Source organism: Mytilus galloprovincialis, chromosome 5 (genome assembly GCF_965363235.1).
Source record: "Mytilus galloprovincialis chromosome 5, xbMytGall1.hap1.1, whole genome shotgun sequence".
Classification (NCBI taxonomy): domain Eukaryota; kingdom Metazoa; phylum Mollusca; class Bivalvia; order Mytilida; family Mytilidae; genus Mytilus; species Mytilus galloprovincialis.
In genome coordinates this window covers 55,705,425-55,725,176 of record NC_134842.1, presented here as the reverse complement: position 1 = coordinate 55,725,176, position 19,752 = coordinate 55,705,425, and the positions used below count along the sequence as shown (strand labels likewise).

The 19,752-nt window shown below is 32.6% G+C and overlaps 2 protein-coding genes across 2 annotated transcripts in view; one reads left to right on the top strand and one right to left on the bottom strand.

Moving 5' to 3' along the window:
• The window catches only part of LOC143076069 (uncharacterized), a 42,108-nt gene extending 36,568 nt beyond the window's left edge, over positions 1-5,540 (top strand). The window contains exon 10 of the mRNA XM_076251701.1: positions 5,060-5,540. Within this exon, the coding sequence (XP_076107816.1) occupies positions 5,060-5,125 (66 nt within the window). The 3' untranslated portion in view covers positions 5,126-5,540. The remainder of the gene's footprint in view (positions 1-5,059) is intronic.
• Positions 5,541-9,989: 4,449 nt separating this feature from the next.
• Positions 9,990-18,714, bottom strand: LOC143074084 (uncharacterized). The gene is made up of 3 exons (XM_076249631.1): positions 18,702-18,714; positions 11,365-11,913; positions 9,990-10,018 (listed from the first exon to the last, which is right to left on the bottom strand). The coding sequence occupies exons 1-3, from the start codon at positions 18,712-18,714 to the stop codon at positions 9,990-9,992; spliced, it is 591 nt and encodes a 196-aa protein (XP_076105746.1).
• Positions 18,715-19,752: the final 1,038 nt, after the last annotated feature.

Genomic DNA, 19,752 nt, shown 5'->3' with positions numbered 1-19,752 from the left:
TTAATACTTTTATAGAGACTTTTAAAGAGTTTTTGAGACATTTGAAGTCTAAAAATGTAAAGAAGGTGGTTATAGTTCAATTGTTTCATAGGTTGAAAACTAGAGTTTCAAGGTCTGTATATGCAGGCAGAAGAGCCCAGATTAATCTGGAACTTGTAAATTTGACAAAAAGGGAGTTTAAAGGTTTTCTAGTGTATTGGACACCAAAGAGGTTGACATCAAAATTTCTATTGACAACATATGGTGTCCATTTGAATAAAACCAAAATGAGGACTTATTATTATTCCTTAAAGAGGGCTGTTAAGCTTTCTCTTAGAAAATAAAAATCAATAATGCCATTTGTTGTCACTTGTTATAGATAATTATATACATTTTAATGTGGAGTGGTTGGTGGTGGCTGAGATATATTTTTTCGTAATAATGTGGAGTAAATATATTTTTCAGCTTGTATAATTATTTGTATATTTCAGGAGGGGAGATGTTTTAATCTTAATTGAAAATTTTGATTTCTTGCACCCGAGACCACCAGCTTTGCATAGCAGCGCGCGTTAACTAGCACATGGATTTTGCCAGATATGCGGACATATCTGTTCTGTGGGAAAGGGGGTAATGTAACGTTTGTGGGTCACTTTATTTGGTTCATTTATTTATTTCATTATTACTATTTTTCATTATTTTTCCAGAAAGATTGTTTTTTATTATTTTATTACTTTTCGATTTTTATTTCATTCATTAAATTTTAGTGACGTAACGAACCTCGCATTAGCATTAAAAATGTTTTCCCTTCTCAACCAATCAGAGAGCTCGATTGAATTCCCGGGGAAAATTTAGCTCGTGCAGATATTGTCTGGTAGAAATCATTCTCAGCCCAGACTTCCAGGTGTATAGATGTAAGGTAAAAAGGGGAATTTTCAACCATGTGCGCGATATTTTTGGAAGTGGTCTCGGTAGGAATCACGCGCTATTTTATATACTATAATTAGTGTATTGAAGAAAATGTGTTTTACAGTATTTTTAGGTAATAAGTTCCCCCTCCTATGATTTTCATGTACATATTTTGAGTGACTAAAACTGGCTGGTTTTTGATCACGGTTTGCATTGGAGATTTAGCGGAAAACTTTGAATATTTACGTGTTGAGGCGTGAATTATTTAGAAAGCTGTTCGCTGGTTAAATTATGAGTTGAGTTTTTGAAAAGTTCTTTGAACTGAATAAAAGTTGTCAGTTGGCGAATAACGAGATTCGGTTAACTGTTCAGCTGTTCAGTTGTTAAGGTTAAAGTTATTTATAACTTGCGGGTTAAAGCAAGTAAAAGTTCGGAGTCATTATTTGTTGGCATTCACGTGGGTGACTCAAATCTATGACTTGAACTTAAGGACGGTAAATTTAAGTATTAAAGTGTTAACAAGCGAAATCCATATGCAAGCCCTGATCAGAACGGCAGAGTGAGTCGTTAAAGAAAGTTAGATACTGAAAGAATTTATTTTCTTGGTCTAAGAAATCTTGTTATAGACTGCAGAAATAGACCATTGACTCGCAAAACTGTAACTTATTAAATGTGCAGCTGATTCATATGCGTGTTGTCTAATAAAAGTTGTATCTTACTGAATTATTTTATTGCAGAGAAACGCCTTGTCCCTTGCCTGAATTGATCCTTCGATTAAAACTCGTCCTGATTACTTCCTTTGGTATTGATAACAACCTAGATTTTGAACCTCCCATGAGTCTGCGTTTCATGGTTTGCTGATTACAGATTATTTAAGTGAAAGCATATTCAGGACAGAACGAGTCTTATGTTGTCTTAGCTTCCCTTTGGATATTTATTTTCTGGTATTTGCTTGTGTATTTGGTATATAAATCCAACTACGGGTTTGGAAATTCTGAAATAGATTTGTTTTAAAAGTCTGTTATTTTTGTGGTGTCGTACTTGAAACGACCACACTTGTTGGGTCGGGCTATTTACATTTGGTCCGTCTGTCTGTCTGTCTGCCCTTTTATTACTTGTTTACCTTTAGGTTTATGGGAAATGTTTTAGTTTTACTCCAACCCATACAGATCTATAATATAGAATTAGTGTATGACGGTACTTCACACTTGAGCAATAAAAATACCTAGACATATTTTTAGAGGTGCAGTATATTACTCGGCTACTACCCTAACTGTAGTGTTAGGACTGATTTCTCTGGTAAACTGATATTGCCAGATCCTATATTTGGTAACAGTCCAGATTGTCATTTCAGTTGTTCATCAAGTTCTACACTAGGATAGCACGACTGCGGTCAAGGTCAAAGGTTAGGATCTGGTTGGCCCTCTGAGTAGCCTAGATCTTCCTTGTTTACCTTTGGTAATAGAATCCAGAAGTCACACTTAACTGAGACTTGGAGAGTACTGAACATCAGAGACATCTTGTTCCAGAACACATATTTAAATGAATTATAAACTGGTGGCATAGACCGGTAAAAATTATACCTAATAAAACTCTTTAATATATTCTAGTCGGGCATCACTATAATAGAAGTCCTAGAGCGAAAGCATAGGCCGAACCTACCCTCGAGATAGATTAAATGAAAAGTTGGATTGCTGTCTAGTTTATAGAAAGTATAGGTTAAGGTCGCATAGACAGTACCCCAGTTTCGTTTCACTATGTAGGTTAAAAATTGGACAACAGAGTTCCTTTAAGTAATCAGGTGCTTTATCGTTTAGAATTTTATGAACAAGAAGAAGTTTATGATATGAAATTCTAGATTTGAAATTCAACCACTTTAGCTCTTTAAATAAATTTATACTAGGTATTAGTATTGGTGCATCCTGTATAATCCTTGCAGCTCTTTTCTGCATTTTAAGAATTTGTTTATATCCATCCTCATAGCAATTTCCCCATATTGAGCAACAAAAATCAAATATGGGCAGAATATAAGCATTATAAAACAGCTTTCTACTACTTATATCCAACAATTTCTTAATTCTAGATAGCAGTGCGATACGAGAACTTAAGTTTTTACATACATAGTCAATTTGAAATTTCCAGTCCAAATGTTTGTCAATATATACATGTACACCCAAAAGTGTCTGTATTTCAACGGGTGTGATTGGGCTATCTTGTATACATATATTCATATCATTTCCTAGCAAAGTCCATTTCTTATTTGTTCCAATCAACATAGAAGTAGTTTTTAAGGAATTTATAACCATCCTATTGTTCAGACACCAATTATTTATAGTGTTGGCATCGTAATTTAGTTTCCTTTCTATCTCTTCCTTATTTGTTCCATATGTATGAAGTGTTGTATCATCAGCATACATATCAATGGCTGTATGAGTGGCTTTTAAAGTCATGTCATTTATGAATAAGACAAACAAAAGGGGACCTAAAATTGACCATTGGGGAACCCCATATTTGATACATTTAGATTCTGAGGCTGTATTACCAGAGAACACTTTTTGTTTTCTATTAGACAGGTACGACTCAAACCATTTTATTGAATGATAAGAGACTTTGTATAAATGTATAAGGATCTTTATTATTCATGCGTCTGAAGCTGCCAAACTGAATAATAGACATTCTTTAAATAGAATTATCCATAGTTTGAGTTATAGGGGGTACATTTTCTTTCATTTTGATATAATCTGTCTTAAAATTAGTACATGAAACACACTGTTGACATCTTTTAGAGATAGGTTAGATGCGATTTTGTCCCGTCTTAGGCATGGAGGGCATGAAGTGTTACCCTTGACTTGCAACCTTTCCTTTCATCCGTCCTTTTTTCGTGTCCACACTCGAACCTATAGTCGCCGTCAGCTGAAATTCGTAGCGGTTATCGGTAAAAAAAATCTTACCTATCAATCGCGTTCACTCGAGATATAGGTTTTCACATTCCATTCATAAATCGTCAAAAGAAAAACCACTACTGACCTACCTTTTAAGTGATCGCACTGTTATAATTCTGACCTTCACATTTTCCAGAATGTTTTCCATTGTAATTCCGCCATCTTCGTTTCTATGAGGATCCTTTGTTTACATATGACATTCGTCACTTTCGGGAGTTTCCTGTAATATTCTTGTCATTGTTGTGATAAAGTTTCCCGCGCTTTATGCAAAATTTCTGAACTTGAACTCCACGGAAACACTTCCGGTAAAAACAATGGCTGATTCTACCATTCAAAATCGTCTTGGAAAATGTGAAGACCAGGATTATTAGAGTGCAATCACTTAAAAGGTAGGTCAGTAGTGGTTTTTCTTTTTGCGATTTATGAATGGAATGTGAAAAACTATATCTCGAATGAGCGATTGATAGTTTAGATTATTTTTACCGATTACGATACGAATTTCAGCTGACGGCGACTATAGTACGTTTACCTAATCTAGATGTAATGAAGATCATACACAGCATACCCGTAGCCAGGTTGGGGGGGGGGGGTCGAGGGTTCGAACAATCATACTTGGCCAGGTATAGAAAGACGTACAGAGTTGGAACAATCATACTTGGCCAGGTATAGAAAGACGTACAGAGTTGGAACGATCATACTTGGTCAGTCAGGATATTGTTTATGGCGATACAGGTCAAAATAATAGACATCCTTGCAAACATAATATCTGTTTTAACAAACAATTGTATAAAATGTTTGATGTAAAATTTATAGTTGAAATTGGACCTTATGGCGATGCAGGTCAAAATAATAGTCATCCTTGCGAACGACATATTTGTTTTAACAAACAAGTGTATAAAATGTTTAATGTCAAATTTATAGTCCAAATTGGAAAGGAGATGCTAGATAAATCAGAAACAATAAAGAATTAATTAGTTGCTGCCGTTTTGTTAATTTTTGGTATTTCTAATAAAGGTTTTAATTTGACATTTGTTCCATAACATGATAACAAAAAAACTTCAAATGACAAACTAAAATAAAAAATTATACAAGACTAATATTATGCTTGAAAACTTCAGAAATAACGATCTTCATCGATGTTATATTCCCATGTACTATACGGTAGTTTATCATTATATCTTTCAATGGAATCCTAATTAGTATTTCGATCAAGTATTTTTTTTTTATTTCAGGTTTCATTATCATTCTGTATCCCTAGACGACAGAATAACCGGCGTGTATTTCGTCGTATGATTTGATGAGGTGGGAAACAAAACTGATTTGAATATCGATGTCCATGATTCTGAATGTCAGCAATATCATTCATGATACGTCGACATAACTGTCCGTCTTGTGTGTTGTAAATATATAGACAGCAACAACAAAAACAACATGTGTAAATGTTTTACAAATACTGGGATCTGTTGCATGACGGAATAAACTATATACTTTAGACATCGTGGTGCAATTTACCAAGTCTTTAGACTCGTGAATATACCATTTATTATCAATTTGTATGCATATGGAAGAACAGTATTATAAGTGTCGTAAAAATATACATGGTAAGTGTTAATGACTTTAAAAGCTTAATTGATATTATATAACACGTGCATCGGTCAACGGTGAACATTTTTACTCAAGGCATTTAAGTATCATTTGTAATCAAGCTTCTACCGTAACGCAAATATGTGTTCAGTAATTCCTTTTTTGACTCAAAACCCTGCTTGTTCCTCGCAATGAGTTGATCTTCCTTAAAGAGGTATCAGATATACAATATTTATTCTGATCGGACTGTTTTATACAGCATGCACTGCCAAAACTGAATTATCTTGTTAGCGTGGCCTTAACCGCTGGATTAGAGAAGTTTATGTGATCATAGTTGTACACATCATCCCGATCAGTCTAATTAGGTTTAATTTGGTGTATAAAATCAAAGAATCTGCTCACGATGTGATTCATAAAAAAAAATTGCCATCGTACATGTTATACACATTTGTTTGCAAACTTCGGAAATTTATTTGCATTGGCATTAAATATTTGTACAAGGACATAAATTATGTAATTGGCTACATAAAAGATGTCGTGCATTCTGCCAATATACGATTTAAGGAGCGTCGTGTTACCCCTTTTTGGCCCCAAAATATAGCAGTTTTACAAAATTGTTAAAATGTAAACTTTAACCTATTTATTGGAAAGTATAAAAGTACTTCTGTTACATAAATATTGGCTGTTTTTGACAAAACAATGTACATGTATCGAGTACTAGCATCATTAAGTCATGCTAAATTACTGAAATCTTCACAATTTTAGCATTTAGACGGTTTCCGTCTTAAGTAGAAAAGGCCAAATTTGTGTTCATTCTTGATATTTGAATTTGAGTTATATTTGATGATAATACATACAATATATAAAGATTGGAGATGAACACGGATGCGGGCACTTTCAATTTTGACAAAAACCATCTGAAAAGTTAAATATTTTGGCATATCTGATAGATATTTTTATATTTAAACTAAAATGTTAGCGTCTTTTATAACTAAATCAGTTAAAATCTTTCACATAAACTAATTGAATCTACTAAAGTAGGCACTTAAGTTTTAAAAAAAGTGTCCAAAATCTTTCATCAGATGAACCTGAAGTATTAGGCCAAAATCGTCCCTTACCGGACCTATTTCTTTCATTTCGATCATTATGAACATCATGAGTAGTAGAACTATCATTCAATAAAAAAAAATAGATACGTGCCAGACTTACATTTTGTAGTAACCATTTGTTTACAAATCTAGCTAAGCTAATCACTCAATATGACAATAAGATGTTGTACGATTGACGATAAGACAACTCTCCACCGGAGTCGAAATGACGTAGAACGTATCACATATAGGTTATTGTACGGCCTTCAACAATTATCAAAACCCATACCGAATGCAAGCTACAATAACTATCAGAAGACTTTAAATGATACATGTAAAACAAGATAAAATCGCGACCTGATTTATATACAAAAAGTGAACAACCAAAAAATGTATCAAATTGCAAAGGATTTAATAGGTCGGTATGTGCCCTATATTGAAATGCACTCTGTGTTACATAAAATTGTCAAGATTCTCATACTTTGCATAATCAAAATATTTGTTCGAATAAACATCAGGTTTTTTTGTGCAACCAATTCCTTTGTTGTCTGTATTCGCAAAATGTCATAAAAGTAAAGCACACAGTTAAAAACTGCACAGACTATTGGCATAAAAAAATTTAGTTGTGAATCACATATGAATTCTGTCTCAATCGAAGTATAGTATGTCGTGTACTCTCTAATAATAACTAGTTACATGAACAACCAGTTCATGTAAATCACCTAGGAGTTCTTACATTATAGTTCTATCTTTAACTTAATTGTTTTATAAAGTGTTTGTAATGCTACTTGTGGGATTGTCGTATACATGTATCGCTACTTGTATGTTGAATTTTAGGTTTTCAGTGAACACAGGTTTTCAAAAATGCAACCGTAAAGCATAAAGTTTGTCACCTTTCGTCATATCTGGAAATGCAGCAACTAAAAAGAGAGGTGAACGATACTAATGGGACATTCAAACTGGTAAGTCGAAAATAAACTGACAATGGCAAAAACAAGAAAGAGACCAAAAGACAAACAACAGTATACAAAACACAATATAGAAAACCAAAGACTGAGCAACACGAACCCCATCAAAATTCGTGCGTGATCTCAGTGGCACCGGAATGGTAAGGAGGTAACTATCATCGTTTCCTCAATGAAGTCTTAGGCCAAAATCTTAAGTTTTAAAAAAAGTGTCCAAAATCTTTCATCAGATGAACCTGAAGTCTTAGGCCAAAATCGTCCCTTGCCAGACCTAGTTCTTTCGTTTCGAGCATTATGCACATCATGAGTAGTAGAGCTATCATTCAATGGAAAAAAAATTAGATAAGTGCCAGACTTACATTTTGTAGTAACTATTTGTTTACCAGTCTAGCTAAGCTAATCACTCAATATGACAATAAGATGTTGAAAGATTGACTATGAGACAACTCTCCACCGGAGTTGAAATGACGTAAAATTTATCACATATAGGTTATTGGACGGCCTTCAACAATTATCAAAACCCATACCAAAAGCAAGCTACATCTATAAGAGGACCCGAAATGATACATGTAAAACAAGAAAAAAATAACGGCCTGATTTATGTACAAAAAGTGAACAACCAAAAAATGTATCAAATTGCAAAGGATTTAATAGGTCGGTATGTGCCCTATATTGAAATGCACTCTGTGTTACATAAAATTGTCAAGATTCTCATACTTTGCATAATCAAAATATTTGTTCGAATAAACATCAGGTTTTTTTGTGCAACCAATTCCTTTCTTGTCTGTATTCGCAAAATGTCATAAAAGTAAAGCACACAGTCAGTTAAAAACTGCACAGACTATTGGCATAAAAAAATTTAGTTGTGAATCACATATGAATTCTGTCTCAATCGAAGTATAGTATGTCGTGTACTCTCTAATAATAACTAGTTACATGAACAACCAGTTCATGTAAATCACCTAGGAGTTCTTACATTATAGTTCTATCTTTAACTTAATTGTTTTATAAAGTGTTTGTAATGCTACTTGTGAGATTGTCGTATACATGTATCGCTAATTGTATGTTGAATTTTCGGTTTTCAGTGAACATAGGGTTTCAAAAATGCAACCATAAAGCATAAAGTTTGCTACCTTTCGTCATATCTGTACCATATAATATGTTTAAACATATTTATTTATAATGGATTGGGAAACAAATTTTGCAACTTATATTAATCCCTTTCCAATTTGCGGGTGCGAGTGCTGCCTTGTAGCGGCATTAGCTTACTCTTTTTCGAAATCTACAAGGGTGTCTTTAACGTGCAAGAGATATGGCTCTCTCTGAACATGGGTCAGCCATTTATCGTCCCCTTCCGACGAACTATCATCGTTTCCTCAAGACCATACTCACCAATTGTGTCAAGGGAGAGCCGAAAATCAGTCCCTGTAATTTTCATCCCGGAACTCTGGAAATGGAGCAACCCCAAAAGAGAGGTGAAAGATACTAATGGGACATTCAAACTGGTAATTGGAAAATAAACTGACAATGGCATGACAAAAAACAAGAAAGAGACCAAAAGACAAACAACAGTATACAAAACACAATATAGAAAACCAAAGACTGAGCAACACGAACCCCATCAAAATTCGGACGTGATCGCAGTGGCACCGGAATGGTAAGGAGGTCACAACTTCATTTACCAGTCATCACGTTTTTCTATATGTCCAGACGTAATAATTGTTTGATTTGAATGCAATTTTACAGAAAAAAAGAAATACTAGAAATGAAATATTTTAAAACCCCATGCACCCTAATACCATAAAATAAAATAAGCAATTGATAATTTTGTGTTTTCAAAAGCGATTGTTTAAATTGACCTTCACATTAATGTAAACAGTTACACACACCCACAAATGTGAAAGCCAATTGTTTATGTATACTTCCATACATTAGGCGTGTTATATTAATAGAAAAGTTACTTGAAAGAATGACCAAGACCTAAGTTTAAGTTCAACTTAGCCTGAGGGAGTTTGAAACTTAGATTATCAACTATTTCTTAATTTATATTATAAATAATGCATATTTTAAGGTTGTTCTTGAAGTATAACATCCCGAGGTAAATAATATGACAAGAAAAATCTAAAGGTATGCATTATCGGACTTATACATGTTATAAAGCATCAACAAATAAGATTTTCTGCGAAAAATTTACAGTATTTCTATCCTATTTAACCAACCACACTAAAGTGGGATATTTTTTGCTGATGTGTCCAGGTTTTAATACACCCTACGGCTCTATAATGTGTAATAAAACTCACTTATAATCTAGATATATAAAGTTTAGAAATCATTGTCCAGTTTCAAAAAAATATTACTGTTACTACATGAAGCAAGACACAAATGAATTGTTACGGTGTATGAAAACTACAAGTCATTTGTAAGTAATTAACTATATCAACTTTGTTTATGAACATGGATGCTAAAGTATGCTTATATTTGTTTTGTTTATTTTTATGACATTTTCATCGCAGAAAAGCAGATCATCATGTAGCCTCTGGCTGTTTGCAATCCTCTTTGAATAAATAAAGAACTAAATTAAAAGCAGATTGTTTTTTCAACAATTTTTTAAACGATCAATTCAGAATAATTATTTTCTCTCTTTTGTCAGGGATTCTATAGAAATGAGGAATATTTATCCATTTGATCATTAGATAGAGTAAAAGGTTTATACAAATGAATAAAAAAAAACCCAGAACTTGCATGCAGAGAGCACGAAATCCTGATGCACGTACATGTAACACGAAAAACGAATATCCATAGGTCAAGTATATTTTTAAATATAATGTGAATACATAAGAATTTCACAATGTTACTCACGAATGTGTTAAATCTGGGTTTTTTTTGCGAAAAGTTTTGCATTATCAAATTCATCTTACATAGTATCCCTCTATTATAGTGATAAATTAACTTAACTTAATATTATTTGTTTTGATAGTTAAAATGTGTGCCAACGTCAATTTTAAGTATTTTAGTCCAATAAACAGAGGAAAGGATTGATTCTGCCTGACACCTGCGAAATATGGAAAATATAAAAGCGAACCCTCAATTGACAATAACACACGAAATCTACCAAGCGAATTTAATGATTAAGTAAATTAAAGTTTACACTTAAATCGGGAAAATAATTATACAGGTCATTATTTTATGCTTTGAAGAAAATTTTAATGAAACCTTGGTATCGTCCGGGTTGATACTTCGAATGACTGACCTGTCGTTCTGCGAGAAAATAACTCAATGTAGTCATATTACAAAAGAGGGGCCAAAGATACCAGAGTGGCAGTCAAACTCACAAATAATAGTACACTAGACACAACATAGAAAACAACACGAACCCCACCAAAACTGGGGGTGATATCAGGTGCTCCGGAAGGGTAAGCAGATCCTACTCCACATGCGGCACCTGTCGTGTTACTCATGTTATTACAAATCCGGTAAGTAGTCTGATTCGGTTGGTCACATTTGTGAAAAGGGAAGGGATAGGTAGTAACGACATTACAACTTAAACTACTGAAAAAATCTATATTTTATATTTCACAGCAACTGACATAGACTGGTTCCCTGTCCTTTACTTTTTTTTTGCTCTGAAAACAAGGATGACCCAGATACTCGTATGTTGTATGGGAGAGTACCAGCCTACTATAAACATTGATTATTAGGATATAAAGGTGAAAAAAGTTTACGTCAGCTTTAAAGTTTAATTCTGATAAACCCCAAAAAACTGATAGACTGCAATTTAATATTGAAAAAAGTCATTTAGTGCATTATAGGATGTTTTTATTTTCTTCATATTCAATGTCAATACATTTGTTTTAATGTACTACATTTATTGACCATGTCTATGGAAACGACCTCTCCTACCGCATGGTTTCTTAGCTCGAGTGGTTGTAGGATTGTCAGTAGTGGTCGTGATAGGTTGTGTTTGTGAACTCGTGGTTGGAGTGTCTGAAGTGGTCGTGGTAGGTTGTGTTTGTGAACTCGTGGTTGGAGTGTCTGAAGTGGTCGTGGTAGGTTGTGTTTGTGACCTCGTGGTTGGAATGTCTGAAGTGGTCGTGGTAGGTTGTGTTTGTGAACTTGTGGTTGGATTGTCTGAAGTGGTGGTGGTAAGTTGTGTTTGTGAACTCGTGGTTGAAGTGTCTGAAGTAGTCGTGGTAGGTTGTGTTTGTGAACTCGTGGTTGGAGTATCTAAAGTGGTCGTGGTAGGTTGTGTTTGAGAATTCGTTGTTGGAGTGTCTGAAGTGGTTATGGTCGAATGTGCAACAGTAGTCGTGATTGTTTTGTCTGTAGTGGTCGTATCGTCAAAACATTCTTTTGGAATACTCCCTCCTTGCGGACAGACTATGCCACTATCTGATTGACAGTTCGATGGAGCTTCACAGGGAGCAGGAGGTATTACATTTGGCGCTGGAGCTGAAATTGTTTTTTAGACATCAAACATATGACAAATAATTTTATTATATACTTAGTGGTAAATACAGATAAATTGTATGTGTACAACGGTCGATGTAAATTGTTAATCGTGCTGAATCAGCTATCCATGATGATATCAATATCAGTCATCGTCTGACATGTTGTGTTTCATTTTAGGCAAGTAAAAAAGTGAATTTCCTTAAACTTTTGTTGTAATCTGTAGAATACGTAGCAACATGGATAACTCTTCATAATTTCTTCATGTTGTGTAATTACATATTCTCTTGTTTCGATGATAATCTCGAAAATCTTTGATCATATTGTGGCTTTTATTTTTAATATAGTTTAAAAATACATATTGAGAAATCTTATGCAATCCTTGTAGTTGTTTCATTGAAAAAAAAAGTGTCAATAATAAATGTATGAAAAATCTATGGAGAATCATTTCCCACAAATGTCCAATGGCTTATAACCCGAAAACAAGCACGCGGTTCCTTCATTGTGATCTTCGTTTTTTAGATCCTTTCACTACAAAAGTCAAAAAGTCTGAAAAGACCAGTTTTTGTCTGAATTTCCATGAATTTTTACTCGACATTCTTGATTTGTCTTAATAATTAAAAAAAAATCTTGACATTGTATGCATTTGTCTCATAAGGTTCTTGATTTTTCTTGACAAGTGTCTTGACAGTATGAACATTGTCTTAAGATTTCTCGACACTTCCTGTATCATCTGATAAGAGTCTGGATTAGTCTCGACCAATTCTTGACTGTCTTAAATTTGCCTCGATCTGTCTTGACATTTTCTTGACATTCTTAATAATGTCTGAATATGTCTTGACCTATTCTTGACATTCTAAATAATGTCTGAATATGTCTCGACACATTCTTGACAGTCTTAAATATGTCTTTGACACTATCTCAACAGTATAAATTTCGCCTAAAAATTAAACAGACTTATTCTGCACTGTTTGTGACATTCTTTTGCTGTTATATACTGATTATGGCTAAACTAAACTTTGAAGAATCAAGGATTAATTTTGTGTAGTAAGATACCCTTTTGGTTCAACTTAGTTGGAATACCCTGAATAATCCCCCATGTACTTTGATTTTGATTAATTTTGATTAAACGTTTAATTGTTTTCACTTGGAATATTAGTTGAAGTTGCTAACAAACAGCATTTAGATTTTTTCGTGAAGGTCAAAGACTTAGTTCGCATCTTGATTCATTTTTTAGGACAACCAAAAAAAACATTTTTTATTTCAATTTAAGTGTTGAATTTTATAAATTTTTATAAATGTTTAACAAAAATAAATATTTTTGATAACTGACCTTCCGAAAAAGAAAAAAATGTTAAGATCTATATTATGCATGTCTGTTTGGGATCCATTTCATAAGACCAATGATTTCTATAGAAAATGAACCCATTATAAATACATTTTTTATTATTCCTTGGGTAGATAATACTTTTCTTTTAATCTTTGGGAAATATTCAATTTTCAATTCATTTTTTTTCATCAAAATGATAATTTCCTTTTTCGTCTATGAACAAACTTTTTAAATTGTAGTGGCATGGTCGGTCAATTGATAATTTGTATGGCTTTTTACAGGTAAAGCAGTAATTTCTATTTGACAGTTGCGTGTATTCTGGGGGTGTGGAATATCTTAATTTTATAAGGAACATCCTGTCCATGTGTAATACTTAAAATATATTCCAACAGATGACATTACACAATTTTTCTTCTGTTAAATGAATGATTTGTATATCATCATAATTTGCTATTAATATAAAAACCACATTTTGGTACAATTATTTTTTACCATATAAACATTTAATATTATGAATGTAGAATGAAATATGTCTACAGTATGATTGGTTTTAATCATTTAAGTTATAAAATTTAGCAATCAAAATTTGTAATTATTTAAAAACTCAATTTTAAATTGTTTTATATCAACACATCCAAATTTAAATTATTTTAAACATTAGATTTAAACTCAGAACTGTAAAATTTAAGACAAAATTCAAAATGTTCAGAATATGTCAAGACATACTGAGAAAAAATAAGAATGTCGAGAACATGTTGAGAAATTTCAAGACAGTATTTAATTGTTAAGAATTTGTCAAGAAATTTTAAGACCATATTCAGAATGTCAAGAATATGTCAAGTAATTTTCATACTAACTTGATATAAATGACAATTTGTCAAGAAAAATTAAGACACAAGTCATACTTTTGGAGAATCTCGAGTAAAAGTTCATGCAAATCAAGACAAAAACTGGTCTTTTCAGACTTTGAGACTTTTGTAGTGTTTACTTATATACTTTCAATTTATACGTCTTTTAAAAAGCTTGCTTTTTTAATCAGAGAAGAGAACATCCTTAATTGGTAACGAGCGTTATATTTTTTTTCTATGCACAATATCAGCGATAAAAATATCAGATAAATTAAAATTACAGCTACTCGAAAAATAGTACTAAGTTTCAAATTAATGCAATACATTTCTGTATGTACTACGGGAAACACAATTAATAATAAGGATAAAATCAGTAAGAAGTGCTCAATGGAATAATATTGCAATATTCGAAAAAGTTTCAATATAATAAATTTATAAAACGTTTCAAGATAATTTGGAAATTAAAAGAAAGAGTTACCACATAAAAGCAATGAAACATTCATGATTTGTCAAAGGGAAATAATGGTAGCTTATATTGTTACAATTCTGAACGTCAGTTAATTCTCACAAGTTGCGGATACACATTATGTACCTTCACCATGTAGAGTGACTGCAAAGAGCTGAGTGGAACCAAAACATATAATTCGGAATTAAAAAAAATGAGGTGCACAATAACATTATACGGTAAAGATTAGGAGTAAGTTTCATCAAATTCTGAATAACTTGCTGTTCGGTGTTAGCTAAGAATCCGTGTTAGAGACATTACTTTGATCTATAATGGTTTACTTTTACAAATTGTTACTTGCATGGAGAGTTGTCTCATTGGCATTCATAGCACATCTTCATATATCTATTAGAAGGAGTTACGGTTATACATGTCACTTCCATTGTGCTGATATGGTAAAGTCCATTACAGGCAAATGAAAACTTCAAAGATCATGATGTAAAAGGTGCAAAAGTAAATAATGTAAATATGTGTCTCAAAATAAAATAATAACTGTACTTACACGGTAGTTCTGTAAAAAAGAGGTTTTTTTTAAAAGCAATAAGAAAACCAGATGGCAATAACTACTATTAGTCGACTTAAGGTAAATTTAAAATTATAACAAAGTTATTGTAAGAACCATCATAAACGATAATCGTTATAGGACTTAGGATATCAATGCCTGGGATAGAACATTTATAGTGTTATCGTACAGTGACAGTGAATTCGCACAAAAAACACATACAAATAGTAAATTTGCACAAAATAAGCGCATCAATGAACCTTAAACTCCGATGTTCTAGAATTATATGCACTTCTTAATCTTTTAGATGATGCATATTCCATAACTAATCGTGCCTGTCAATAAAATAAAATGATTTTGGCGACGGTTTTTTAATCATGAGAGCCAATCTTTGTGAACTGGTAAATATCAGGATAACGAGTAAGCAGTACCATAACTAAAGGACAGATCAAGCAAATTCACCAAAACTAAAAACGAACTTAACCTCAAAAACTTATATCTGCAGTTGCTCCAGAATGAAAAAAAGTGTTTTTCAAAAAGTTATATAAAGCATGCTTCCGAGGGGAGTAAAATCGAAGGATGATTGCAATTGTTTAGCAGGCATAAATAAACAAAAGAAAAACAGTAGCTTCGAAAATTCGAATCCATTTGCGTTCATTTGTCTTTTGGGTAATTCGTCAGAATCAGCATTTGTTATGATTGCATTCGTAAAATGTTCGAAAAAAGGACTTTCCATTTTAAAACGAAACATGGTTCAGTATTGAAGTACAAATGAAGAAATGCAAATGATACATGCTGTTTATGTACTAAGGTTGAAACAAAGATATGTGATCATATGACGCTGCCTTTTTCCTATTTTGAATATATTACATACAAACACATACTAATGATAAGTATAAAGGTATCATTGTAAAAAATGCATTGCCTCTAAGAAGTGCCCATATTATAGCCTACATGTTTTAGCCACAAAAGGACAAATGTTGCATGTAATAACGTCCAATAAACATGGCTTATTAATAGCAAAACCTTTCAAAACAAATATTAAACGAATTAAAATATCAATGCAAGTATATCAGTTTACTAGATAATAATTATTACAGAAGGACGCTGACATGTTGGTTTACACTCTGCATGTCCATTATATAATGTTTCGAATTGAATAAAAGCAGACGATGATAATCTTAAATAAATAATGTTACCTAATGCTAAGACTGTTTCAAAACTCGAAAAAAGCCCTGTTCCACAGATTTCACATAACTGAGTTTCATTTAAGGCTACTGTTTGATTGACAACATCCCTAAAACTATCTAAAAGTACATATCATTCATAAAGATAGTATCAAACAAGATATTTACAAAAAATTTAATAATATATAGCTGTTACTCAGACATGTCACTTAACTCTACCAATGGATGCACGCAAAGTATTCTATAAAGCGAATTAAGGGGATAAACATTTGTAACCCCTTTGTATGGACAGTGACATCTTTTGTTCAGTTCAGCAAACTTTTTTGGCACTCAAAATTAATTTCCTGGGATAAGGATACATATGGTTTCTAAATGTTCATCAACATATTTTTCAATGGTCCAATTTTCTTTCAAATTTCAATATGTAGACTGGGTTTATGGAACCTTTTTTTCGTTAAAATACATTGAAATTGACGAAATTTGTTATATAAGGGAAACTTCTTTTTTTCTTAGTGAGGAATATTAAACGAAAGAATTAACTTAAATTCAATAAGACAATTGCTTTAAATAATACTTCTGAAATGTCAAAAGGGGGGGGGGGGCGGGGGAGGGGGAAAGGGTGGGAGGGTTGGATTTGAGGGGGGGGGGGTGATCACATGCCTTAATCTTTCTATATAAATCCCCAAAATACAAATTGTCCTATCAAATCAGTATAACTAATTGCTCTTGATTTTAAACGGATTTTAAATACACATTACGATTTTAATTTTTTAATTTGATATGAAAATTAAATTTTTTTAGATAGTTTTGTTGTATATGAAATGATACCTTGTAAAATATTTGTAAAACCAAAAAATTATTTTTACTCAGAAAAAGACAACAGATTTACCTTAACTTCTATTTAAGGTAGATTTTTATGCTCTTTTAAAAGAAAAAGAAATGTAACACATCAGTGATAATGAACGACATACTAATTTCCAAATTGTACACAAGAAACTAAAATTGATAAAATATAAGACTAACAAAGGCCAGAGGCTCCTGACTTGGGACAGGCGCAAAAATGCGGCGGTGTTAAACATGTTTATGAGATCTCAACCCTCCCCCTATACCTCTAGCCAATGTAGAAAAGTAAATGCATAACAATACGCACATTTAAGATTCAATTCAAGAGAAGTCCGAGTCTGATGTCAGAAGATGTAATCAAAGAAAATAAACAAAATGACAAAAATACATAAATAACAACAGACTACTAGCAGTTTACCGGTGTTCACATCTAGTTCATCATTATGAATATTCAAAATCAAGATAAAAAAAAGTTGAGGGAATCGCAGGAAGAGGGATCGGATGATTCGATTGGGTGAACTGTAAATTGGTTGAGATCTTCCCCTGTCGGCCCTATTTTCAGCAATCGCAGGAAGAGGGATTGGATGATTCGATTGGGTGAACTGTATACTGGTTGAGATCTTCCCCTGTAGGGCCTATTTTTATCAGTTGGAGGTATTTTGTAACAACAAGAACTACTTATATTTTAGTTTTGTTTTCATGTTAGTCAAAGCTTGACATTTACTTTTGGACAAAATCCTTGTGTAATTATGGCGAAATCCGAATGGTCTTTTAATTTAACTAAAAAAAAGAAACCTTAACATGCTAGGTCAAATATCTGAAAAACAAAGTTGAATAATTCTTAACAAAACTTTCCTATTTCTATGTTCAGACACCAAAAAGGCTATATATACATCGGAATAACCATTTCGACTACTGTCTTGGGATTTAAAGAGGTCTTATAGTAATTTTAGTAAATGCACCTCAATATTATGGTAAAAGTCAGGAAATTCACTGTAACATTATATGTGAAAGCATCAAAAAGTAGTTAACATGAACAACTGTAGTAAACATTGAATTCTATACGAAAAAGAATGGTCATCCCACATCTTCGTATCTATATAATATCTAAATGTACTTATAACACATCATTGAATCGACATTTCGACAGTTTAAGTTTAAGTCACTACGTCTATAAAATTAAGGTTAACCATGGATAATGTTTGTATGGATGCCAGTTAACTGCGTAGGCGCCATTTAGTTTTTCTTTTTTAAGATTTTGATCAATGTTTTGTTTTCGATTGGAAATTAAAGACGTGCTTAAACGAAATGTTGTTAATCTGTTTATGAAGTTACAATCTTTATCACAAGAGTTTTCCAAATTCAAAAGTTTATAGCATTGCTTTTTTATAAGTTGTGGTAAAAGAAATGGAGTTAGAAATACAATATTTTTTTTATTTTTAAAGAATTTATAGAAGGATGCCTTTGTCTAAAATAAACAATGATATCAATGACAATTTGTTCCAGTCCTGTAACTTTGAGGAATGAGGTGAGATGGTTTGTTATTTTTTGGAGTTAGCTCTCCATACTAACTTACCTTTAAAATGCATGGTAAAATTTGATTGTCCAGAAGTGTAGGCGATTGGAACACAGAATAAACTATATATGTCGCTGATTTCATCATTTTCATTACTGGAACAGAAGAAGTAATAAGTCGCTAGTTTGATATAATGATGAAATTTATCATTCATTAATGAATATATTTTAATAGCTCCGTACGACGTGGATATTCCATGCGAACATTAATACCTGTATGTAGCTGATCATCATATGATTCTCATATGTCTTTTCACTTCAGCAGAAATTTCCATTTTTGCTACATGGCAAGATATTAATTTAACCTAGGAATATAATTTAAAGTGTATAAATGTGTTCCAGATAACCATTATTTGTTCAGTGAAATGACATTATTTTAATATTGATATATCAAATAAAAGAACGGTCTGGCTTGAATAAACCTTCCTGTTTAGTTTTGTTTAAAATCGGCAATGATACAAGCCGATAGCAGGAATGAAACAACAACGTTTCAACCCCTACCCTCAAATCCTCCAAAAAACCCTCCCTCCAAAAAAAAAGAAAACTTTTTCCGAACTTTGCATATGTATTGTCAATATTGTCATTCTTTATATCAATACCTGATCAACCTCATGATTAGGAACTCGTCCGATATTTGAAAACACTGTGTTTTTAACACCGAAAATAATGTCCCTGTCGTCCCATCAGCATTGAAAGTCATATTTGTCAGAGGCTCTATACTGTTGAGTCGTCTATTAGTTTTAAAAAGCGTAAACGTCTTATTAATCCAATCGCACGGAAATGTGCAGGGAAACTCCGACTGACCTGAAATTTATAGATTTGTTATTATTTTGTACATATACCATTTATACATTTAACGTTTGTTTATTTTGAAATGTGTGCATAGTGTGTTTGAATAATGAATTGTACCACTTTATCATTATACAACCATGTAACATCGTTCGTACCGTGGGGAAGTCGTGCAAAATTTCATCGTGTATTTTTACATTCAAGGCGTATCTATTCTGGTAACAACTCTCTTTTGTGTGTTACTCCATTTTTTTGCTCTTGGC

Excerpts from the sequence above, each read along its gene's own strand:
- LOC143074084 (XM_076249631.1), bottom strand. Across the intron at positions 10,019-11,364 it reads TCGAGCTAAGAAACCATGCG|AGGATTGCAAACAGCCAGAG; the intron begins GTAGGAGAGGTC and ends ATTTATTCAAAG.